At 35.4% G+C, this 27,898-nt stretch overlaps 1 protein-coding gene across 8 annotated transcripts in view; it reads right to left on the bottom strand.

Moving 5' to 3' along the window:
- NT5C2 (5'-nucleotidase, cytosolic II) overlaps nucleotides 1-27,898 on the bottom strand; it is a 146,945-nt gene that overhangs the window by 48,536 nt on the left and 70,511 nt on the right. For 6 of the 8 annotated variants that reach the window (XM_037001339.2, XM_037001340.1, XM_037001341.2 and 3 more), the window contains exon 2: nucleotides 22,998-23,119. In XM_037001339.2, coding sequence (XP_036857234.1) covers nucleotides 22,998-23,095 — 98 coding nt within the window. In that variant the 5' untranslated portion in view covers nucleotides 23,096-23,119. Of the gene's footprint in view, nucleotides 1-3,174; nucleotides 3,473-18,893; nucleotides 18,998-22,997; nucleotides 23,120-27,898 lie in introns of those variants that run through there. The other 2 variants (XM_037001342.1, XM_037001343.2) reach the window with 2 other exon arrangements.

The following is a 27,898-nucleotide window of genomic DNA, read 5'->3' as shown; positions in this document are numbered from 1 at the left end:
TATGCTTTCTATCACTACAATTTCACATAAATGGAACCAGACATCACGTAGTTTGCGTCTGGCCCCTTTTTCTTAGCATATTTCTGGGATTCGTTCATGTTGTTGTATGTATCACAGTTCTTTTATCCCTAAGTAGTATTCCACTGCATAGAGATAATGTTTATCCATTCAGTCTAATGGATATTTTAGATTATTCAAGTTTTTTACTATTATGCTGCTATGAACAGTCATACAAATCTGTGTGGACATACACTTTCATTTCTCTTGAGTAAATACCTAAAAGTGGAATTACCAGGTCATTTGGTAAGTGTATGTTTAACTTTAAAAGACATTGTCAAAACTGTTTTCTATTTTGCATTCTCACCAGTAATGTAAGAGTTCCAGTTTCTCCACATTGCCAGTGTTTTATATGTTAGTCATTCTAGTGGGTCAGCAGTGGTATCTCACTATGGTTTTAATTTGTATATCCTAATGACTAATGATGTAGAGCATCTTTTCAAGTGCTTACTGCCATATCTTTGTGTGTGTCAACTACATATACAAACCTTTTGCCCATTTTTAAACTTGGCTGTTTGTCTTATTATTGTGTTGTAAGAATTCTTCAAATATTTTAGATTTAAGTCCTTTATCAGATACATATGCACTGAAATTATTTCCTCCCAGTCTGTGGTTTGCTTTTTCATTTTCTTTTTTTTTTGAAGTACAGTTGATATACTGGTTACATGTATACTACACAGTGGTTCAACAGTCACACACATTATTAAATTCTCACGCCAACTAGTGTAGTTACTATCCGTCAACATACAAATACGTTACAGAATCATTGGCTATATTCTCGATGCTGCCCTACCATCCCGTGACCAACTTATAGACGATTGAGATTTTGTGCCTCTTTATCCCTCCTACCCATCATCCATCCAACTCCTCCCTCACGGCAACTACCAGTCACTTCTCAGTGTCTGAGTCTACTGCTGTTTTGTTCATTTTTGCTTTGTTTTTAGATTCCACAAGTAAGTGAAATCATATGGTATTTGTCTTTCTCTGCTTGGCTTATTTCACGTAACATAATAACTTCTAGGTTAGTCCATGTTGTTTCAACTTGCCTTTTCATTTTCCTAATGATGTCTTTCAAGAAAGCAGAGTTTTGGATTTTTTAAAATTTTGATGAAACCCAGTTTATCAATTCTGCCTTTCACATTTTTATGTATCTAAGAAATTCTCACCTAATTCAAGTTAACAAAATTTTCACTTACACTTTTAATTTTCATATTCAGGTCTGTGATCCACTTTGTGTTAATTTTTATATACAGTCTGAGGTAAATGTTGAAGTTCATTTTATTCTATATGAATGTTAAGTTGTTCCAGTCCATCTGCTAAATAGACTAACTTTTTGCCATGAATTATCTTGGCCTTGTTGGTGAAAACTGAATGACTGTATGCATGTGGGTTTATGGACTCTGTTAGGTTTCATAATCTACCTATGTCTGTCCTTACACTACTGCCACACTGTCTCGATTATCATAGGTTATGTAAAGCTCAAGAACACCCTTTGGTGATTTCATTCTAGTAACAATCCTTTCCTATTACTATTAGGGATATATTTCATAGATTTCAAATGACAGACTGTACTGTCAAAATATCACACATATAAAAACTGTGAATATAAAATTCTTTTCATCCTAAGGTATAAAATTTATTCATTTATTTCTAAAGGCATCAAAAGAGAATAAAAGTTAACTGCTTTCATCTGTATCACTCATGCATTTCAAATATGCTAGCTCATTACCCATTCAGACAGTATAGGAATTGCCCTAGAGCAACAGAAATAACCCTAATAGAAATAAACCTAATGTCTCAGCCCTTACACTATCCTCTGGTTTATGTAGATCTCTTTCTAACTAACCAATTTGACATATGCTTTCCCACAGGGGGAAAACCAGTCCTAATACATTCCCAAGAATTTTGACTGCATCTAGAAACAACTTAAATCTATTAAACCAGCTTTATAAACAACCACGTGTACAAAACTGACAAATCTACCAGCATCTGTGATAATCTTTTATCATAAGAATTGTCTAACAACTGCAAATTGTTGGCCAGTGCTGGAAGGAAAGAAAACACACAAAAAGGCAGGCCTTTCATAAATTTCACATTTAAAGAAACCTCAAAATTCTAGTGATGTCATGAGAGGTCTAAAAATAATATGGAATTATTTATGCCCATGGTTGTTCTCTTTTGCCATTAGTGAGATTTAAAAATATCAGTAAACTAGACCAATTTTATTTTGCTCATAACCAAAATGTGATGTAATTATTTAAAATAAACTATAAACTCAGGGCTCTGAAGCTAACTCAAAATTTCTAACAGAAGAACTAGAAAAAGAATTAGGAGCTTCCAGAAAAAAAATCAGAAGTAAAAGTTTTACTGTATTTTTAAAGATTTTTTTGAGAGATCTATGTCTTATTAAATCAACTTCTGAAATTAAGGTCTAGTTATGCTTGAAGGCTAGAAATGAGATAGCTAACAGACTGCAGTCATTAATTTACATATCACCTGTTACAGTGGTCACAAAAAGAACATCATTAACAATTCAGACTGAAGCATTAGAGAAAATAATACAAAAATGATTTAAAAATCTAACACATAACTATTTTATATTTGCAAAGTAAAGGGGAATATAGAATTCTACTTGGAATTATTTTTTGCCTATACTTCATAGAAAGAAACAAAATCACAGGCTGCTTTTCACTCAGTCTTTCACACCATTTTGTAAACATACAAGTTATTTTAAAATGCCTTTGAATTTCTAAAATTCACTCGTTTCTATGTAAAATTCTTTGGTAAGAAGATACCACTGTTTGCTTCCAATCTTCATAAACACTTTCTACCAAAAGAACAAAATGAGTTTACCACAGGGTAAACAAGGTGCTTATATTTCACTTTTCCTATTAAGATTATATCCATACTCAGTGCTGTCTTTAAAAACAGCAACTTTAACTTTCTGGTATATTACATGTGAAACACTAACAATGTAAACTTTAGGCTGAATTTCCTTCAATCTCTCCCTCTAACTCCACCACTCAGACTAGTAGCAATGCTTTTTAATCTTCCAATTAACTCAGACTAGAACATCTCTTTGATGAGAAAAATGATGAAAAATAATAATAAACTCACCCTTCCTTAGGCATTCTCAAAGATCTACTTCCTCTGGATGAGAATACAGGATCAACAAACAAGCTTCACTGATCTCTTGAGAACTGTAGCTCGTTTGTTAAAGCACAGAGAACTCAGGCCCTGGGAGGCCCAACAAATTCGGGCAAAATGCTGAACCCTAGCCAGGCAATATCTCAATGCCCAATATCCTTGGCTTTAAATACTTGAAAACGTGAGAAAAACAGAAAAGCAAAATGCAGAGCAGGAAAAATAACTATGGTCTGAACTGTCTGAGAATGACTTGTTTAGGAAAGAGAATCCAAATGGCAATTTCCTAGAATCGTTACTGGCAAACACACAGAAAAAGCAAATTTACCCCCTCGTGAGGCCAGCCAACAGTACACAAACAAAGTGAGTTTCACAGACTGAAACAGCTCTAGTCAGTCCAAATCATTTTCAGTTCACTCTAGAAGGAGAAAAAAAATCAAGTGGATAAAAAAATTCTATGTTTTAATTATCAGTTTAGTTATTTCTGCCCTTTGAAAATGAACAATGTAAGAGAAGGAAGTACTTATGTGCTGGTTATATTACATGAGGAACCTAAAAGTATTTCCACACTAAGGTTTTTTTTTTTTCTGATCACTAACTGCTTTTAAGGAAAACATCTGTGTTCACAAATGTTACTCAATTGTCCAAAAACTTCAGCTTGTGAAAAGAAATTTACACATCTTTGGCATATGGGGAATAAATTCAGAACATGCTAAAGCTTCATTCCAAGTGTTAGAGCAAGCTGAAATTTGAAAGAAAAACATCTGCAACATTCCTGCCTCTTGACCAATATAATGCATAGGCATTATGTAACAGGGGAAGAAATAAACAAGTGTGCTAAAGTCTTAAGAGCACTGAGATGGAAAGTAAATCCTCCTAGTGGTGATTCAAATTAAAAATAAAATACACATTAAAGAACTGCTACTTGAATTAAGAGTTTAATTGCAAAAACAACTTTATTTTTAAATATTATCTAAATATCTTACCATAAAGGTTTCTATTAGTTGTTAAAATGTTTAAATAGTCATCCAAGTAACTAAAGGTACTATTTAACACTAAAAACTCAACTAAAATTATTTTCAGTTGACTTAGAACAGCAGAATGGTATGATTAAAGAGAATAACCACTAGAGCAAATAGGTTTAAATCACAGCTTCTCCACTTTCTGGCTCTGAAACTCTGAGTAAGTTACTTAACCTTAGCCTAAAATTTTTTGATTTAGAGAAGACGTAACATCTGGTAGGGTTATTGTCTGCCATTTGTAAGCACTCAAAGAACTACTATAACTTGGAATGTGGAGGTACCAGGGAAGGTACTAGATTGTCAAGCATTACCTCACCAAAATGTCTCTTGGAAAACATTTTCTCAAAATCCAAGTTGTATATGAATATGAAGGACTTTCACTGACTCTCCTCAAACAAAATTCCATAAATACAAGAATACTGAATATGGAGAAATGATCTAATTGTTGAGAGTGCCAATTTCCTGTGGCTTCTCTGGATTTTCAGCTTCTGGCATCACAGATCAGTGTGGTGGATATAAAAGTAATTACTATTTTAAGAGTTTACTAACTTGGCAAAGAAAAAGGAAAACAAAAATTCTCACTTGAACAGAGGGCATATACACTTACATGTGCACAATGTAACCTACATGTGAGCTTCTTGTGTAAAACGTACTGCATTGTCTGAAGATGATTGGCTCTTTCAAACTCCATTCATACATTCAAGGAATATTTACTAAGTCTACATGTGTCTGGTACCAGTAATACAAAGACAAACATGGCAGTCCTTGATTTTAAGAAGTTCAAAGTCTAATGAAGCAGGCCCACTCACAAGCAGTTTAAAAGTAGTGTGTAATTATAATATTAGAGATATGCACAACAGAGAGGGGCATCTATATTCTCTTGGCTGAGTCTTACTGAAAGACAGGATGTCTAAATTTAAACTGACACTGTACTAAACACTTTATATATCTATTTTTTTAATCCTCAAATAACTTCTATGAGGTAGAAATTATTCCAATTTCACAAATGATTAAAGTTTACAGAAGTTAAATACTGAGTCTAAAGAAATTAGATGGCATGATCCAAAATGCTGACCCAAGGCCCAATCTCTTAACTACCATGCTCAAAGGATCAGCAGGTGTTAATCAGTCTAAGAGGAAGAGAGGGGGTGGAGAACATTTCAATAGAGGAACTATGAATGAAAGGCAGAGTGATACAGACATGATGTGTGAAAAACCAAACACAGTTCAGAATTGATGGAGTAGTTTGAGGAAGGGAGCTGCTCAAGATGAAAAGTGAAAAGGAAAGAATCAGTCTTACAGCACCTTAAGTGCTATGTTAAGGGGCTTAGAATTCATCCTACAGCACAATGGATGTGATGCCCACCCTTGAAGGTTTCAAGCAGGGTGATACAGCATGATTTAAAAAATGGATTTGAAGACAAAGCTGAAGGCAGAGAGACCTAAGGGACTAGTGTAGTAATCCAAGACAGTGATGACCAGAGTCTGGATAGTATTATCAGGAATAAAAAAAAAGGCCTGAATCTAGAAATTATTATCAGGTTCATATTAAAGTATGTGCTTTAATATGGATTGAAAAGGGACTAGGAGGATAATCTCCAAACTACTAATGGTGATTACCTATGAGAAAAGGAGTGGGGTGAAAGGGTGAATGAAGGGTAACTCTCACATTTGACTATATATGTTTCTATATTCCTGAATACTGCACAGTAAGAATGTACTCATATATTACCCGATTTTAAACACTTCAATTAGATTAAAATTTGGCACTGATATTTTTATTACTCTCCATTTCTTGGATTTATGGTAGTCATATTCAGAGATGGTTTAACTTCTGACTAGATGTGGCAACAATTAAAGTTCTCTTTAAAAAGCTTTTAAAAGAAGACAGTTGGGAATAAAGCCAGGAATGTACTTCAGGTATTTCGGCTCCCAAAACAAAGTTCATTAAGATTTAAATGCTTAATGTATAACTGGAAGTTAAAAAGTAAAATAGCATATTTGAGATAAGAATTCCAAAATGAAATTCTTAAACTATAAAACTATAAAAGCCAAAATTAAAAATATGAACAAATTCATCTAAAAGACATGAATTCACCTAAAAGTCAACTAAAAAGAAAATTAGTGAACTCACAGGTGAGTCAGGAAAAACCTTCCATAATGTAACATGGAGAGAAAAAAAGGATGGAAAATGCAAAAGAAAGGGTAAGAGAGAAGAGGACACAGTATTAATTATAAAGTCTAACATACGTTTATTAGTATTCAGAAGGAGATGAGAAAGAGAATAGAACAAGGACAATGTATGAAAGGGTAATGACTAACAATTTACAAAACCAATTAAAGACAAGCAGAGAACCAAGAACTCCAATAAATTCCAAGCAAGATAAATAAAAAGAAACCCAAAGTGAAAATTGGGATTCAAGATGGTGGTGTGACAAGTAAGACACAGAACTCCTTCCAAAACCACAAATAGTATGAAAATATAGTTAATACAACTAACCCGCAACAGGAAAGAAGGCTGTACCTGCATACAGACCTCACGAACACAGCAGACTTCACAAAACAGGGTAACTTATCAAAGCCTTTATCGGGTGGGACCCGAGCCCTTCCCCCACCCCAGCTCACTGGCAGAAGGAAGAGAAACAGAGCGGGGAGGGGGGTAGAAGCCTGAAACTGATGAACACCCAGCCCTGGAGGTCTGCTTTGCAAGCAGAAACCTACATTGTGTGGTGCTCTGGAGGTAGGGGGGCTGGGACAGGCAGAGTGCTTGAAAGACAGATTCTGGCTGTTTGTGGAAGACGGGATCCACACTGGGCCGCTCTGTGTCAGAGGTAAGGCAGACAGCAGAGGCTGAGAGGCTTTATAGCAGCAAGAGGGCTACTGATGGGGCAGGGTCTGAAATAAGCTTGCTGCGCAGGAGAAGGGATAGGGGGACAAGGTTGTCTGGGTGTACTGTGCCCAGCAGATTGGGAACTTTGAGGAGCTTCAGGCACTCCATCCCCCTGGCGACCTATTCAGCTCCAAGGCCCCCCACTGTGACACACAGTCTGCCGAGCCTTCCTCCTGGCCTGGTGGCACTGGCGTCAAACCAGCCAGAGAGAGGCCCCACCTACAACAGCTAGAGACCAAACCACAGAGGCTTACACCCGGGTGCTCGGCCCACTGGCTCCGATACCAGAGACAGGCATGGCAAACGGGAAACAGGAAACAGATCTTTCCTCCCCCCAGGCACAAGCTCCACTCCCCTATGACCCCCAACCTCTAGGGGCTGAGCAGCTCCAGAGAATAGAGCTTCTGGGCACTAGAGGGCACCACAGAGAAATATGAAACGTCAAAAGAACATAGTTCAGACCAAAATCTCACAAACCCCAGAAAAAGGGCCAGATGAAACTGAACTCACCAATCTTCCTGAAAGAGGAATAATAAAAATCATAAACCTGCTTATGGAGGTACAGAAAAATATTCAACAACTCAGGAATGAATTTAAGACAGATTCACTCATTAAGAAATTCCATATCTTAAATGAAGCATACAATGGAGGGATTTAAAAGCAGATCAGATATAGTAGAAAGACAGTAAATGGAATAGAAATTACAGAAGAGGAATACAAAGAAACTGAGGCATAGAGAGAAAAAAAAATCTCTGAATGAAAAAATATTGAGAGAACTGTGACCAATCCAAAAGGAACAATATTCGCATAATAGGGGTATCAGAAGAAGAATAGAGAGAAAAAGGGATAGAAAGTGTCACGGAGGAGGTAATTGCTGAAAACTTCCCCAATCTGGGGAAGGAGATAATCTCTCAAGCCATGGAGGTACACAGATCTCCCAACACAAGGGACCCAAGGAAGACAACATCAAGACATATAATAATTAAAATGGCAAAGATCAAGGATAAAGAAAGACTTTTAAAAGCAACTAGAGAGAGAAAAATGATCACATACAAAGGAAAACCCATCAGGCTATCATCAGATTTCTCAACAGAAACCTTACAGACCAGAAGGGAGTGGCATGATATATTTAATGCAATGAAGTAGAAGGGCCTTGAACCAAGAATACTCTACCCAGCAATGTTACTTAAATTTGAAGAAGAGATTAAACAATTTTCAGATAAGCAAAACCTCAGGGAATTTACCTCCCACAAACTATCTCTACAGTGCATTTTGGAGGGACTCCTATAGATAGAAGTATACCTAAGGCTAAACAGATGTCACCCAAGGGATAGACAAAGAGTACAGAACATGATTCATAACATACAAAGAATGGAGGAGGAAGAAAAAGGAGGACAAAGAAAAAAGAACCTTTAGGTAGTGTTTGTACTAGCATATGAAGTGAGTTAAATTAGACTGTTAGATAGTAAAGGAATTACCCTTGAACCTTTGGTAACCATGAATCTAAAGCCTGCAATGGCAATAAATACATACTTATTGATAATCACCTTAAATGTAAATGGACTGAATGCACCAATCAAAAGACATAGAGTCACTGAATGGATAAAAAAACAAGACCCAACTATAGGCTGCCTACAAGAGACTCACTTCAAACCCAAAGACATACACAGACTGAAAGTAAAGGGATGGAAAAAGATATTTCATACAACTAATAGGGAGAAAAGAGCAGGAGTTGCAGTACTTGTATCAGACAAAATAGACTTCAAAACAAAGAAAGTAACAAAAGACAAAGAAGGACATTACATAATGATAAAGGGATCAGTTCAACAAGAGGATGTAACTATTATAAATATCTATGCACCCAACACAGGAGCACCAACATATGTGAAACAAATGCTAACAGAATTAAAGGAGGAACTAGAATGCAATGCATTCATTTCCAGAGACTTCAACACACCACTGACTCCAAAGGACAAATCAACCAGACAAAAAATAAGTAAAAAGACAGAGGCACTGAACAACATATTAGAACAGATGGACCTAATGGACATCTACAGAACACTCCATCCAAAAGCAACAGGACAACCATTCTTCTCAACTGCACATGGAACATTTTCAAGAACAGATGATACACTAGGCCACAAAAAGAACCTCAGTAAATTCAAAAAAATTGAAATTGTACCAACCAGCCTCTCAGATCACAAAGGTATGAAACTAGAAATAAATCATACAAAGAAAACAAAAGGCCCACAATGGAAGCTTAATAACATGCTCCTGAATAATCAATGGACCAATGACCAAATAAAAACAGAGATCAAGCAATATATGGAGACAAATGACAACAATAATGCAACAACACAAATCTGTGGGCAAGAAGGCCAGCTAAAAGGGAAATATATTACAATACAGGCTTACCTCAGGAAAGAAGAACAGTCCCAAATGAACAGTCTAAACTCACAATTAATGAAACCAGAAAAGGAAGAACAAATGAGGCCCAAAGTCAGTAGAAGGAGGGACATAATAAAGATGCAGGCAGAGATTTTTTAAAAAATTGAGAAGAATAAAACAAGAGAAAGAATCAATGAACATGGGAGATGGTTCTTTGAGAAAATAAACAAAATTAGCCAGACTTATCAAGAAAAAAAGAGAGTCTACACACATAAACAGAATGAGAAATGACAAAGGAAAAATCACTACGGTCATCACAGAAATACAAAGAATTATGAGAGAACACTGTGAAAAATTATATGGTAACAAACTGGATAACCTAGAAGAAACGGACTTCCTAGAAAAATACAACCTTCCAAGGCTGACCCAGGAAGAAACAGAAAATCTGAATAGACCAATTACCAGCAAAGAAATTGAATCAAAAAACTCACCGAAGAACAAAACTCCTGGACCAGACGGCTTCACTGCTGAATTTTATCAAACATTTAGTGAAGACCTAATTCCCATCCTCCTTAAAGTTTTCCAAAAAGTAGAAGAGGAGGGGATACTCCCAAAATCATTCTACAAGGCCAACATCACTCTAATACTAAAAACAGGCAAAGACACCACAAAGAAAATGACAGACCAATATCCCTGATGAACATAGATGTAAAAATACTCAACAAAATATTAGCAAACCAAATTCAAAAATACATCAAAAAGATCATCATGATCAAGTGTGATTCATCCGAGGGATGTAAGGATGATACAACATTCGAAAATCCATCAACATCATCAAACACATTAACAAAAAGGACAAAAACCACATCATCATTTCCACTGATGTTGAAAAAGCATTCGACAAAATTCAACATCCATTCATGATAAAAACTCTCAACAAAATGGGTATAGAGGGCAAGTACCTCAACATAATAAAGGCCATGTATGACAAACCCACAGCCAACATCATATTTAACAGCGAGAAGTTGAAAGCTTTTCCTTTAAGATCAGGAAAAAGACAAGGATGCCCACTCTCCCCACTTTTATTCAACATAGTGCTAGAGGTCCTAGCCATGGCAATCAGACAACACAAAGAAATAAAAGGCATCCAGATTGTCAAGGAAGAAGTCAAACTCCCCTGTTTGCAGATGACATGATTATTGTACATAAAAAACCCTAAAGAATCCACTCCAAAACTACTAGATCTAATATCTGAATTCAGCAAAGTTGTAGGATACAAAATTAATACACAGAAATCTGTTGCATCACTAACAATGAACTAGCAGAAAGAGAAATCAGGAAAACAATTCCATTCACAATTGCATCCAAAAGAATAAAATACCTAGGAATATAACTAAGGAAGTGAAAGACTTATACTCTGAAAACTACAAGACACTCATGAGAGAAACTAAAGAATATACCAATAAATGGAAACACATCCCATGCTCATGGATAGGGAGAATTAATATTGTCAAAATGGTCATCCTACCTAAAGCAATCTACAGATTCAATGCAATCCCTATCAAAATACCAACAGCATTCTTCAATGAACTAGCGCAAATAGTTCTAAAATTCATATGGAACCACAAAAGACTGTGAATAGCCAAAGCAATCCTGAGAAGGAAGAATAAAGCAGGGGAATTATGCTCCCTGACTTCAAGCTCTACTACAAAGCCACAGTAATCAAGACAATTTGATACTGCCATAAAACAGACCCATAGACCAAGGGAACAGACTAGAAAGTCCTAATATAAACCCAGGTGTATATGGTCAATTAATATACGATAAAGGAGCCATGGATATACAATAGGGAAATGACAGCCACTTCAACAGCTGGTGTTGGCAAAACTGGACAGCTACATGTAAGAGAATGAACACAAAAGTAAACACAAAATGGATCAAAGACCTGAATGAAACCATAAAACTCTCAGAAAAAAAAAAAACACAGGCAAAAATCTCTTGGACATAAACATGAGCGACTTCTTCATGAACATATCTTCCCAGGCAAGGGAAACGAAAGGAAAAATGAACAAGTGGGACTATATCAAACTAAATAGCTTCTGTACAGCAAAAGACAACATCAGTAGAACAAAAAGACATCCTACAGTATGGGAGAATATATTCATAAATGACATATCCGATAAGGGGTTGACATCCAAACTACATAAAGACCTCACCCATCTCAACAAACAAAAAGCAAATAAACCAATTAAAAAATGGGCAGAGGAGCTGAACAGAAAATTCTCCAAAGAAGAAATTCAGATGGCCGACAGGCACACGAAAAGATGCTCCATGTCGTTAATTATGAGAGAAATGCAAATTAAAATCACAATGAGATACCACCTCACACCAGTTAGGATGGCCACCATCCAAAAGACAAACAACAACAAATGTTGGTGAGGATGTGGAGAAAGGGAAACCCTCCTACCCTGCTGTTGGGAATGTAAAAGAGTTCAACCACTGTGGAAAGCAGTATGGAGGTCTCTCAAAAAACTCAAAATAGAAATACCATTTGACCCAGGAATTCCACTCCTAGGAATTTACCCAAAGAATGCAGCAGCCCTGTTTGAAAAAGACAGATGCACCCCTATATTTATTGCAGCACTATTTACAATAGCCAAGAAATGGAAGCAACCCAAGTGTCCATCAGTAGATGAATTGATAAAGAAGAGGTGGTACATATACACAATGGAATATTATTCAGCCATAAGAAGAAAATAAATCCTACCATTTGCAACATGGATGGAGCTAGAGGGTATTATGCTCAGTGAAATAAGCCAGGCAGAGAAAGACAAGTATCAGATGATTTTCTTCCTCTGTGGAGTATAAAAACAAAGAAAAAAACTGAAGAAACAAAACAGCAGCAGATTCACAGAACCCAAGAATGGACTAACAGTTGCCAAAGGGAAAGGGACTGGAGAGGATGGGTGGTAAGGGAGGAATAAGGGGGGAAAAGGGGTATTATACTTAGCATATATAATGTGGAGAGGGCATGGAGAAGGCTGTACAACACACAGAAGACAAGTAGTGATTCTATAGCCTTTTACTATGCTGATGGACAGTGACTGTAATGGGGTATGTGGTGGGAACTTGATAATGGGGGAGTCTAGTAACCATAATGTTGCTCATGTAATTGTAGATTAAGAATACCAAAATTAAAAAAAAATTGTATTGTTGAGATGGGAATACTCCTACAATTGATATATAGACTCAATATAATCCCTATCAAAATCCCAGCTGGCTTTTTTCTTGAAATTTACAAGCTGATCCTAAAATTCTCAGGTACACAGAAGGGCCCCAGAATAACCAGAATAATCTTTAAAAGGAAGAGCAAAATTGGGCTCGCATCATGATTTCAGAACTTAATACAAAGCTATAGCAATCAAGGCTGTGTAGTACTGACATTAGGATAGGCAAATAGATCAATGTAATACAATTCAGAGTCCAGCAATAAGCACAGACATCTATGACCAACTGATTTTTGACAAGAGTATCAAAATCAGTTAATGTGGATTCAACAAATACTGCTAGGATAATTGGACATAAACATGCAAAGGAGTGGATTTGGTACAGTATCTTGCACCATATACAAAAATTAACTCAAAACAGGTCAAAAACATAAAACTATAAAACTCTCAAAAGAAAACGTAAGTGTAAGTTTTTGTGACCTTACATTAAGCAATTGTTTCTTTAATGTGACAGCCAAAGCATAAGCAACAAAAGAAAACATAGATCATTTGGACTTTACCAATATTAAAAAAATCCCTGCTTCACTATGAAGGTAAAAATACAACCACACAATGGGAAAAAATATTTCAAAATCATTTATTGGACAAACGTGTAGTATCTAAAATATATTACATAAAGAACTTATACAACTCAACCAAAAGCCAAATTAAAAAACAGGCAAAGGATCTGAATAGACATTTCTTGAAAGAAGATACACAAATGGCCAGTAAGAACATAAAATAATGCTCATCATCATTAATCATAAGGGTAATGCAAATCAAAGCCACAATGAGATAGCACTTTACACACACTAAGATAGCTATAAAAAAAAAAAGAACTAGCAAGTGTTATTGTGAGGATGTTCATAAATTGGAACCCTCATACATGGCTGGAGGGAATGTAAAATGATGCACCCACATTGGAAAACAGCTTGACAAATCTTCAGTAAGTTAAACATAAAGTTACCACATGACCCAGCAAATGCCACTGCTAGTTATATACCCACCAAAATTGAAAACATGTCCAATAAACTTGTACACAAATGTTCATAGTAGCATTATGCATAACAGCCAAAAAGTAGGAATGGTCCAAATACTAAGCAATAAATGGATAAACCAAGTGTGGTATACCCATACAATGGAATATTATTCAGTAAAAAAGGGATTAAATACTGACTTATGCTACAACATGGGTGAATCTTAAAAACATTATGTTAAGTCAAAAGCCAGACATAAAAAAGGCCACCTATTGTAGGATTCCACTCGTATAAAATGTCCAGAATAGGCAATTCCACACAGACAGAAAGTAGATCAGTAGTTGCCAAGAGGAGGAGGGAACGGAGAGTCATTCCTAGGGGAATGACATTCCTACTCATTATGAGGTTGATGAAAACGTTCTGGAATTAACGGTGGTGACTGCATAATCTTGTGAATACACCAAAACCACTAAGCTGCACACTTTATAAGAGTGAGTTTTATTCCATGCGTATTTTGTCTTAATAAAAAAAAATAATTTTAAAAGTTAAGAACAACATTTAGTCAAAAGATTACTTGGGATAAAAAGCAAGACAAAGACTGGGACAATCACAAATATATTTGATAAATAACTTGTGTCCACAAGGTATATAAGTATGCACACAAAAACTCATATACAAATGTTCACAGCAGCACTATTCATAATAGCCCAAATATGGAAACAACCCGAATGTCCATCAATGGAAACAAAATGTGACAAATCCATAATGGAGTATTAATTTGGCAATAAAAACAAATTAAGTACTGATACCTAAAACACAGATAAATCTTAAAACTTTAGGCTAAGTGAAAGAAGCCAGACACAGAAGACCACACACTATATGATTCCATACATATGAAATGTCCAAAACAGGCAATTCAATAGAGACAGAAAGTAAATTAGTGGTTACTACGGTTGGGGAGAAAAGGGAATGGGTACAGGATTTTATTTTTGGGATGATGAAAATGTTTTGGAATTAGATAGTCGTGATGGTTACACAACTCTGTCAATACCAATGAACTGTATACTGCTAACTGATGTTAATTATATACAAATAAAGCTGGTCTTTTTTAGAATAATAAAGAAGGCAAATCAATCAGAAAAAAAACAACACAATTAGCAAATGACTTGAATAGCAAGTCACCAAAGAGGATATCCAAATGGCTAGTTAATAAAGAGGTGATCAACTTAATTATTCACCAAAAAAAATAAAAAATAAACGAGATGCTACTACATATCTAGCATAATACTTTAAATATTAAAGTGTTGGTGACATTGCTCTCATACATTGTACGTAGCAATGTAAATCAGAGTAACTTCCTGGGAAACTTCTATTTTGCAGTACCTACCCTATGGCCCAGCAATTTCATTCCTAGGTATAAACCAAGAGAAACGAATACATATATCCACCAAAAGACATGTTCAAGAATAAGAGTAAGAATAAGAATTATTCTTTTTAATTAAAATAAAAATTGAACTTTTTGGTTGTGCATGTCTATGAATTTTAACACATTTATAGATTCATGTAATAATCACCAGAATCTGGAATCAAACAGTTTCATCATCCATTTATCCTTTTGTAGTCACATTTGCCCTCCTTTGACAAGTCCTAGAGCTTACTGATGAGTTCTCCATTACTAGTTTTGTCTTTGAGAATGTCATATAATCATACAGTATGAAACCTTTTAAGACTAGCTTCTTTGAGCATTATGTCTCTGAGAGTCATCCAAGTTGCTGTGTGTTATCAATAGTTTGTTCCTTTTTCCTGAGTTTTGTTTCACTGTGTGGATTTATTGCATTTTACTTATGCATTCACCCACTGAAGGATATTTGGGTTGTTTCTAGTTTGAGGCAATTATAAATAGAGATACAAAAAAGCATTACATATGTACAACTTTTTTGTGTGAACCTAAGTTTTCATTTCTGTAGGGTAAATATCTAGCAGGAATAAGATTTCTGGGTCAAATGCTAAGTGTCTCTAACTATAAGAAACTACCAAACTGTTTTGCAGAATGGCTGTACTGTTTTGCCTTTTTACCAGCAATGTATCAGAGTTTCTGCTCTACATCCTTGGTAACACTTGGTATTGTCAGTATTTTTTATTCCAGCTATTTTAATAGGCATTTACATCATGGTTTTAATTTGCATTTCCCCAATGGCTAGTGATGTGCTTTTAGGTCATCCATATATCCTCTGGCCAGTCTTTTGCCCATTTCTTCATTGGACTGTTTGCAAATAGTTTAATTTTAAAAATTCTTTATATAATGTAGACAGAAGTCCTTTATCAGATGTGTGATTTACAAATATTTTCTCAGTCTGTAGTAGCTTTATACTTAACAGCTAAGAAGTTAAAAAAGCCCAAAGGTCCATCAACAGAAAAAGAATAAATTGTGATATATGGATACGATGGAATGCCACATAGTAATAAGTAAGAACAAATTACTCATATACACAAAAACATGAATGAATCTATCAGACTTACATTGAATAAAAGAAGCCATACACAAGAGAGTCCTCAGTGATGAAATACCCTGCCTACACATGAACATTCCAACCTGAGGTTCTTATTACAGGTTTCATTAAATCAAGGATCTGCTATCTTTCATTCTTTCTCTTCCTTGCCAACACAACAACCACTACTTTTCTATTTAATTTTACTTTAAGGTATATTGTTCTTGTAAGCAGCATAGAAGAAATGGTGGCAGAAAAACAAATTGAGAATATTTTAGTATCCAGTACCTTCTTTTAAACAATAGAGTTTAGAGAATTTGCACTCCATAGAGTAGTATTACCAACCATTATAAAGAACATTTGCATCTAGAACAGACCAGGAACACCTATGATGTAAGAAAAGGTATGTCACCAAGAGAATTCTTTAAATTAAAACTTTTTATGTTGAAATAATTATTTGACTCACATGCAGTAGTAAGAAATAATACAGACAGATGCCCTGTACCATTCACCCAGTTGCCCCCAAAGGGAACACCTTGTGTAAATATAGTATAGTATCATAACCAGGAAATTGATCTTGATACAATTTACCAACCTTATTCAGATTTCACCAGTTTCACATGCACACATTTGTATGTGTAGATTCGTGTAATTACCACTGGAGTCAAGATACAAAACAGTTCCATTACAAGGATTCCCTGCATCACTGTTTTATAGCTATACTCACATCCCTCTACTCAACCCAACCCTAACCCAAAGTAACCACTACTCTGTTCTCAACCTCCACAATTCTGTCACTTCAAGAATGTAACAGACATGGAACCATATGAGATTGGTTTATTAACTCAGCATAACTTTCTTGACATACTGAAGTTGTGTGTTTCATTTCATTCCTTTTTATTGCTGAGTAATATTCCATAGATCAAATGTTTTGGGTGAAAAAAATAGACTAAAGAAATCTTACCAAGGATGGCTATCATCCAAAAGACAAACAACAACAAATGTTGGCGAGGTTGTGGAGAAAGGAGAACCCTCCTACACTGCTGGTAGGAATGTAAGTTAGTTCAACCATTGTGGAAAGCAGTATGGAGGTTCCTCAAAATGCTCAAAATAGAAATACCATTTGACCCAGGAATTCCACTTCTAGGAATTTACCCCAAGAATGCAGCACTCCAGTTTGAAAAAGACAGATGCACCCCTATGTTTATCACTGCACTATTTACAATAGCCAAGAAATGGAAGCAACCTAAATGTCAATCAGTAGATGAATGGATAAAGATGATGTGATACATATACACAATGGAATATTACTCAGCTATAAGAAAAAAACAGATCCTACCATTTGCAACAACATGGATGGAGCTAGAGGGTATTATGCTCAGTGAAATAAGCCAGGCATAGAAAGACAAGTACCAAATGATTTCACTCAGATGTGGAGTATAAGAACAAAAGAAAACTAAAGGAACAAAACAGCAGCAGAAGCACAGAACCCAAGAATGGACTAAAAGTTACCAAAGGGAAAGGGACTGGGGAGGACGGGTGGGAAGGAAGGGATAAGGGTGGGAAAAAGAAAGGGGGCATTATGATTAACATGTATAGTGTGGGGGGAGGGCACGGGGAGGGCTGTGCAACACAGAGAAGACAAATAGTGATTTTACAGCATCATACTATGTTGATGGACAGTGACTGTGAACGGGTATGTGGGGGGGACTTGGTGAAGGGGGGAGCCTAGTAAACATAATGTCCTTCATGTAACTGTAGATTAATGATACCAACATAAAACTAAAAAAAAAAAAAAAAAAAAAAAAAAGTCTTACTAGTCCCTGAATCCTGACCTGGCATTCCTTAAGAATGTGAAACACTAATTAAAGCATTAGAACGATATACTAACAAAAATTTTCAACATACTTCTGATACTCCACTCTTCTTATTCTGGTAAGATATATGCCATCTGTACATTATTTAAGGAATATGGCTCCTTGGTATTCCTGAGAACATCTTATCTTCCATTTGATTTTCAATTTATAAGATGGCAATTGAAATTTTAACAATTTATCCATATGAATATTTGAACCCATATTAAAATAACAATCTAATTCAGCTTGGATAATGACACAACTAAAAGGCTGAATGACATTCATGTTATACTCACAGGTGCTTAATTGAAAAAGAAATTAAAATTTATCAATCTGGCAGTCTCTGTATGATGTCTGGATCCTGTTTTTAATTTGAGATTCCAATAAACCATAAACATTTCTAATTCTACTAGTGTGTCAAGCTATAGGTACTATAAAATAATTTTATATATGTTCACAAATTCCTTTTATTCCTTAAACATATATTATACATTTATTTAGACTGGCAAAGCTACTATTCAATAGGCTTAAATAAACACTGGTATGGTTGTGGAGACCTAAATTTCAATTAAAAAATTTTTCAGATAAATATACAAAAACGTTAAAGACAAAATGATTGCAGTATCTTTTAAAATAAGGCAAAAGACTGGTTAACCAAAAATTCACAAATCCAATTACTTATAATTTCAGTTCAACATGATAAAAAACATTGAATTCAAAGCTGTGTTCATAAAGAAAGAGCCAATACACTTACAGAAATTCTATACTGTAATCATCAAAACTTCAAAGGTAAAAACCAAATACCTGACTTCAGCTTCCTGGGCACCGTCAACATCGACGGCAGATGAAAAATCTAATTGTTCCATTCTTGGATTTGGTAGATAACAAATTCTGATCCGTACTGATCACTGTCAAAAGTCCAGACGTTAAACAAGTAACTACTTAAGAGGTAATTCTCTAACCTGCCTCCTTCAAGCCTCTATGAACATCTGAGCAGCTCATCCTTTCTTCTCACCACATAGCTAAACATATTCCAATGAAGGGTTTGGCCTGATGACTATCCTCAGCCTAGAAGACTCAACAACCATAATAAGGAAATGGAAGAACAACAGTCATACATGGTGAAGGCCAGTTTCTTAATGACACATGACCACTATTTTCATATGGAAATTTAGAAGATTAATCTTATGCAAGAAAAAGGCTGGAAGTTAGATATCTATTTACTTAACTAAAAATATTTAGCTTCTTCTAAAAAGGGAATGTTAAAGCATCACATACAATGTACAATTTATGATAAATGACCACCATAATTTGCCTAATTTAACCAATGATAAATACCAACTCCAATAAATGTCTTTAATAAAAAGCCCTGGAAACAGAACACTCTACAAATTGACTTAACTAGAAAACTAAAATAAATTTCTTCTAAGTGGCTTCTAGTTAAAATATTGAATTAACAAAAGCAAATACTGCAAGAGTTTAAGAAACCCATTTTTTCTATTAAAAAGCAATCCTGTAATACGCTACAACATGGCTAAACCTTGAGGACATTATGTTAAGTGAAATAAGCCAGTCATTAAAAGACAAATACTATATAACTTTACTTATATGGGGTAGTTAGTTAAAATCATAAAACCATAAAGACAGAAAGTATAATGATGGTTGGTTGCCATGCCAAGGGATCGGGAAAGGGAGAAAGGGGAGTTATTAGTTAACAGGCATAAAGTTCCATTTTACCAGATGAAGAGTTACAGGGATGGATGGTGGTGATGGCTGCACAATAAATGTATGTACTACCACTGAATCACACACACTTAAAAACAGAAAGATGGCAGATTTTATGTAATGTGTACTTTACCACAAAAAAAGGGGGGATAGCTTTAAATGATCTAAAACTTCAAAACCTTGAAGATGCTTTTTCTACTGTTTCTATTATTTCAGATTACACTCTATTATATGAAAAATGTAGGGTACAGAGCCTGTCTAAAATCTTCTAGGAAATATCATTCCAAATGAATCAGAAGTACACTCAGGCTGCCATGTTAAATACAATTAAGACACTCAATGTTTACTAGATGATCTCTCTTCATTGCATAATTCTAGCCCTTGTTTCCACTGACAAAGGTTGTATCACAATCAAATATATACTTTATTGCATAAAAACTAAGCAAATAATTGAACAGAAAGTATAAAACACCTCTCTATATATCTCTTCTAAATGTATGTGTTATGTTTTATTTATATAGATACACAAAACACTGCATTTTACATTTTAGTTCCCATGCATATCTAACATGTCTCACATATTTCAGAGGATCATTAGTACCCAATGACTGACTTTCAGTCTTCATACCTTGACAAGAACCTGATACATTTTTTACTTTTTCAATGTTTAAGGAATAACAGCAGCCTAAACATCTAGAAATGCTACATAGTTAACAGATGTTTCTGCTTAATAGTTAAAGCAGTTTGTCATGAAATACCTTGAACCCTTTGAATAAACACACACACACCAGAGAATTGCCATAAGCGTTGAAATCATGACTTGCTGGCCCAGTGATTAGTTTATTCAGTGTATGTTGAGCCTATTTTCACTTGTGGATCAGTTGATTAAAGACTTTACCATGCAGTATGGGTAAACTCACAAGAAAGCAATTAAGTTCAAAGCAACAAACACTTATTGAGCACAGTCTTTTAAAGTTGGGAGATGCCTTACAGATCTTACTATTTAACTCTATTATTTTACACATGAGGAAACCACCACCTAGAGAGATTAACTGGATCCCCAGGATCATAGTATCACAAAACCTTAACCCAGCACTCTCTGACTCCAACTGTTTACTCCTTTTTCACTGCTTAAAACTAATTTCAGAGAGGTCTTACAATCTTGTATTTTGTCATTTTCATTAATGTCCCCAGGCTGAGTGTATTAGAAATTCTCTGACTCTGATATTTTTACATTTTTAAAGTAGATAAAAATCAGGTGTGTGCATTTCCTACAGATCTTGCTTATTAAAATTATATACAAAGATACAATAGAAAATTTTTTGGTTCCTTTAAGTATACCACTAGTATAAATATGGTTTATTTTTCTTTCCCTGCTAGATTTGTACCACTAAGGGATCAAAACAGAAAACTTGTGGTGGAGGCCATGAAACAAGGTAAATGGTTACATCTGCCTACAGTGGGAGGGACTGGAGATTCCACCTTGCCAAGACAGATTTGTTATCATCTCATGTGTTTAACTGTGGTCATATTCTTGAGCACCAGGAGTATGTGAAATATAAATATACATTAGATGAAGCTCATGAAAAAGGATGGTTTCCACTGCATGAAGTTGTTGTTCAACCCATTTAAAAAACATTCGAAATTGTTGTAAACCCCTTTGACCAAGTCAAATCAAGAACGTAGAAGTTATGAGTGCTCCCAATGAACCTAACATGCAAAAATAAAAAGCAGAATAAAACATAATTTGGAATTTAGAAAGGCAGTAACCTATGTTTTAAACTCAAGACTACAAAAATTTGCACATTTTGTGAGGTTCAGGGTTCACCTTTGCATCCCTCTAACAATGTGACACAGGTTGGAAGGAAGGTGTGGTTCTCACCTAAAAGTGATTAAAGTTTGTATATATCATGAGTTAATTAATATGAATATAATGCTTTTTGCTTTTGGAAGTCGGTTTTCAATTTTGTGTCTTGAACTACCTCTTGATACAAGTTTCCAAAAGATTATTATATAGGATAACAAGTAGTATTTACAGTATTTGTTCTCATATTACATTAATTTTTTTCGTAACTTTAACATTAGTTAAGTATTGTGGTAAATCAGAAAAAAAGTGCGACATGAGTGACCTACTGTCAGGCAAATGTCACCAGCCTACTTTAAAAATCAACTATTGATAAATTAACTTTCAAAACATTCAATTTTAAGTAACTATTTTCTTCACAATATAAATACTTACTGAACAACTAATATGTTACCTAATTCTGACCTAGCTTTACTACCAAGAGAAAAATGGAATCAGAATATTTTTTTGTCTGCTTACAAAACCTTATCTGTATAAACTAATTTAATCATACTTTCAGTATGATTTTAGAAGTCATATTTCCTCTTTCCTCTAGTCCACGAACAGATGAGTAATTATGAATTGTTGTAGACTTCCTGGAGTTCCCATGCAACTTTTTAGCACTACCAGTACATCAGCATTTCTACTTATTTCTGGGATCCCCAGGACTGGAGGAAGAGATGGTTCTAGCAGAACCCAGATCTCTCTATCCTGTAAATTCAAGGAAAGTGTAAACTTCTAATTTCTATGAAAAAAAACAGATGATACCTAAACGCAGTACCTATTCCAAGTCTCCTAGCTATTTGGAGTTAGATAAAAGCAGCCATTTAGTTGAATCTATTAAAAGTGACAAATAAATTGAAAATATTTACATTTTAAACTTTTAAAGGAAAAATGATTCAGAGAAAACTGAAGTCTTAAAATATAAGGAAATGTTGCTAACACCCAAAGTTACCCACATTCAATCTAGCATTATTCTAACAATAGCCAGTAGACACAATTTTTAAAATCTATTGAAAAACTACAATCAGTTTGTGATAAATGTCAGTTAAAAATTTCATTATTACAACTAAGATGAAATTTCACTTGAAAATATCTTGTAAGGACTTTTATTAGTAAATACAAGCAGTAGTTAAGAATTTTTTTTAAAAAGCAGCAGCAGTGGTGTCCTACTAGCCAAAAGTCTGGAGTTAGGACTGGGTTTGAACCATGAACTAGCTATATGAATTAGCATAAATCACCTAATTTCTCTGAGAATTAATTTCATCATCTGTAAAATGAAGATAATATCTGCCCACTTTATAGAGCTGTTTTGAGAATTAAACAGGCAAAATACTTACCGATGATAGGCTTCTCTCCGGTACTTTTTTAGGGCATGCTTATCCATGTTAGCAGGCATATCTGCTGCATTCTGTAACCGATCACTCCAAGAAGTCATTTTATTTTAATTTTATGCTGAGTTCTGAAAAACAAAATCAGTAATTTAGTAGCTTAATACTGGTGTCTATATAGTCACATCTGATTTTTTTTTTAATTAGAAAAACTCTTAACTTGTAAATTGCCTAATTATCAATTTAAATATATTGAATATGGTAAATATACTGAAAAACTATACTGACATTCTAAACTATTTAAATTTAGGAAACATGATTTCATATGGTAATTTCTATCCAGAAAGATCATATATATCACGAATAATTAAGCATGATTGCCAACAATAACTTTAATCCTCATTCTATGAGATTACAGATTTGTGAAAATACATAATTTTCAGTTAACAGGTGTTTCAAAATGTCTGAAGTGAGCAACTTTTTAATTCTGATCAACATGCTATGCTCAGTACAAGTAATGAATGTATGATTCCTAAATATATCATGCTTTTATATTTTTCCATAATAAATCATCTTTCAGCTGGTATTAAAAACTACAGACTAGAAAAAGAAATAAACTGAGATTTCAGTCGTTGGTGGAGAACAGGAACCCACAACCTACTGCTCTGGGACAAAAGAGAGGCAGGCACTCTGACAGAATTCCCAACAGCAAGAGGGCTGCTAAAGGGACAAGGATTGCACAGAGCTTGCTGCTCAGGAGAAAGGACAGGTGGATACACTTGTCCCGGCACACTCAGCCCAGCAGGCTGGGAACTTTCAGGAGCCTCAGGTGCTCCATCCCTCTGGCTGGAAACACAGCTCTGAGGTCCCCCACTGTAATCACAGCCTGCCGCTCCTTCCTCCTGGCCAGCACCAGCTTGCAAACCTGCTGCCCCTCACCACTGAACCAGGCCAGCCAGAGGGTGGCTCCACCTACAGCAGCAACAAGTGCATGGTGTAGAGGCTCCTCCCTGTGCACTCGGCCCACTGGCCCTGGCAATGCAGCCAGGAACCAGAAAGAGCTCTTTTCTCCCAGAAGACACCAGCGCCGCTTGCCTGTAACCCCCGCCATTGCTCCAGTGGCTGAGCAGATCCAGAGAGTAGAGCTTCTGGGCACTAGAGGGCACTGCCTACACCAAGTTATTTTTACAAATATGAAACGTCAAAAGAACCTGCTACAAGCCAAAATCCCACAAACACCAGAAAGAGGGATAAGTGAAACTAAAATCACCCATCTTCCTGATAAACATTTCAAAATAAAAATAATAAACATGCTCATGGAGCTACTGAAAAAATATTCAAGACCTCAAGGAGGAATTCAAGAAACAGACAGAAACTTTGAAAAATACAGTCTCCAAAATGAAACATACAATGGAGGGATTTAAAAGCAGATTAGTGAAGTAGAGGAGATGGTAAATGAAACAGAAATTGGAGAAAGGGAATACAAAGAAGCTGAGGCACAGAGAGAAAAAAAGGATCTCTAGGAACAAAAAAATATTAAGAAAACTGTGTAACCAATCCAAATGGAACAATATTTGCAATATAAGGGTACCAGAAAAAGAAGAAGAAGAAGAAGAAGAAGAGAGAGAAAGGGACAGTGTTTTGGGGGAGGTAATTGCTGAAAACTTCCCCGATCTGAGGAGACAGTCTCTCAGGCCTAGGAGGTGCACAGATCTCCCAACACAAGGGACCCAAGGAAGACAACACCAAGACATATAATAATTAAAATGGCAAAGATCAAGGATAAGAACAGAGTATTAAAAGCAGCCAGAGAGAGAAAAAAGATCACATACAAAGGAAAACCCATGAGGCTACCATCAGACTTCTTAACAGAAACCTTACAGGCCAGAAAGGAGTGGCATGATATATTTAATGCAATGAAATAGAAGGGCCTCAAACCAAGAATACTCTACCTAGCAAGATTATCATTTAAATTTGAAGGAGAGAGTAAACAGTTTCCAGATAAGCAAAAGTTGAGAGAATTTACCACCCACAAACCGTCTCTACAGTGCATTTTGGAGGGACTGCTATAGACGGAAGTATTCCTATGGCTAAATAGCTGTCACCAGAGAAAATAAAACCACCATAAAGGAAGTAGATCAACTAATTACTAAGCAAATGCAAAATTAAATCAACTACCCACAAAGTCAGTCAAGGGATACACAGAGTACAGAATGTGATACCTAATATAAAATGGAGGAAGAAGAAAAAGGAGGAAAAAAAAACACCTTTAGATGGTGTTTGTAATAGCATATTAAGTGAGTTAAGTTAGACTGTTAGATAGTAAAGCTACCCTTGAACCTTTGGTAACCACGAATCTAAAGCCTGCAATGGCAATAAGTACATACCTACTGATAATCACCCTAAATGTAAATGGTCTGAATGCACCAATCAAAAGATACAGACTTACTGAATGGATAAAAAACAAGACCCATCTATATGCTGCTAACCAAGATATGGAAGCATCCTAAGTGTCCATCAGTAGATGAATGGATAAAGAAGTTGTGGTATACACAGTTGAACATTACTCAGCCATAAGAAGAAAACAAATCCTACCATTTGCAACATGGATGGAGCTAGAGGGTATTATGCTCAGTGAAATAAGCCAGGCAGAGAAAGACAAGTACCAAATGATTTCCCTCATTTGTGGAGTAAAACAACAAAGCAAAACTGAAGGAACAAATTGAAAATTCTCAATTGATACTTAAAGATGAGCTCCTGAATAAAAAGAAAAAAATCAGTACAATCTAAACAAATTATCTTTCAATGTACTTTTTATGTAGAAACTAGAAAAAGCCAATATGACCCCATTTTCTTTTTTTTTTTTTTTTGGTATCATTGATCTACAATGACATGAGGAACATTATGTTTACTAGACTCCCCCCTTCATCAAGTTCCCCCCCCCCCAAACCCCATTACAGTCACTGTCCATCAGCGTAGTCCCATTTTCTTTTTTAAGCAATGTTCTATACTCAGTTCGTAGATAAAGATCTGGTTTAGCATGAATCTCTGGGACTTGAAAGGCTGTACCTTCCTCTGGAGCTACAAGGGTCAAAATCTGATAGATCTATGCCTTGGATAGGATAAATACCAGGATAGATGTACAGGACAATTTATGAAACCTAACGCAGCCATTCTGTAGGCCTACTGGTAACTTTTCCACCCTCTAGTTGTTGCCTTCCTGCCTTTTATCATACATATACACATCTACTGTATGTAGTTGTTGCTTTTACCTTTTTCACTCTTCCCCCCTCCACTGCCCTTAATTTTTTCCTTGTCTTCTCCAAACTGCATTTTCTCTACATATAAGTCACTTTCCATTCTGAACATTTTTTATCTGCAAAATGAGGTTGTTCTAGAATGATCTCTAGGCTCCCTCCCTGTTCAAGTATGTGTTTATGCTTGTCACTTCTTATTCTTAAAGTTTTTATACCAAGATGTGAGTGCAGATGTGGTATATGTCTAAAATAAAACATTTTTATAAATCACACACACACACACACAAAAAAAAAACTGAAGGAACAAAACAGCAGTAGACTCAAAGACTCCAAGAAGGGATTAGAAGTCACCAAAAGGGAAGAGGGGAGGGTGCATGGGGAGGGAGGGAGAAGAGGATTGAGGGGTATTATGATTGGTGCACATGGTGTGTGTGGGGTCATGGGGAAGACAGTGTAGCACAAAGACAAGCAGTAACTCTGTGGCACCTTACTACGCTGATGGACAGTGACTTCAATGGGCTGTAGGGGGGACTTGATAATAAACATTGTAGTAACCACAATGTTTTTCATGTGAAACCTTCATAAGAGTGTATATCAATGATACCTTAATTTAAAAAATAAAATTAAAAATTAAAAAAAACTTGTAGTCTCAGCAAAGGTAACAAAACTTTATTCAAACTAAAAATGTGTATGCAAATGATAAGTAACTATATTATCACTAACATGGGATAAAATCTGCCATGAAGTCTATGCAGTTAAATGAAGGTAAAAGGGGTGAGATTTCCTTAAATCGCCACCTTCAAACAATTCCTCATAGGACAGTTTTCCTATGATCTTATCTAACATATCTGTGTTACTATGCCAGACTTTTTAACTTTATCCACAGAATTATTCTATCTAAAGCTTCACTATTTTTCAGTGACATAAAATCAATGTTTTATTTAATGATGATCACCTGGAATAAAAAAATAGGTAAACATTTCATGTGTCACCCATTTACTGTTGAACTTGAGAGTTTTTTTAGTAAAGTACAACAGTGACTAATACTGAACAAGAAGCTTAAATCTATCTATCTATATATATATCAAGTAGTAGTTATATTCTTTGTCTTGATATAAAATATCCAGCCTGCAAAATAATGTACCTGAAAAGTAACAAATTAAATGAATTTTCAAGGACTTAAATATTGTTTCACCCTTTAAAAATATTTCATAGGCAAAACATACACAGTTCCTTTTACCACTAACATCACCCTTCCCCCAAAAAAGGGAAACCAGCTGCTCCAACAACTGGAGGCAACTGCTGAAAACAGGAAGCAAAGAGTAACTGAAGTAGGGTAAGCCTGGTTAGCAATCTCCAGCCTGGTTAGCAAAGCCATTTCAGGTCATGTCAGTAATTCACTGAGAAAGGTGAGCTGACTTAAAATGTGTAGCCCAGGTCTACCAAGTGGCAGTGTGAATCAAATACTCATTTTTCAATGAAGTAAGTGTGTCAACATAGATTATGGGGTAATGATTACAGTAAGTAATATGAACACTCAGTGTTTTACTGAATCTCACTGGAATTTATTTTGTATTTAAAATATAAAACTTGAAATTTATAAATTTTTTAATCAACCATCCTCATTCTAAGAACACTGACCACTGTTCTGAA

Source organism: Manis javanica, chromosome 7 (genome assembly GCF_040802235.1).
Source record: "Manis javanica isolate MJ-LG chromosome 7, MJ_LKY, whole genome shotgun sequence".
Lineage (NCBI taxonomy): Eukaryota > Metazoa > Chordata > Mammalia > Pholidota > Manidae > Manis > Manis javanica.
The sequence above is the reverse complement of the archived record's forward strand: the minus strand, read 5'-3'. Positions and strand labels throughout refer to the sequence as shown.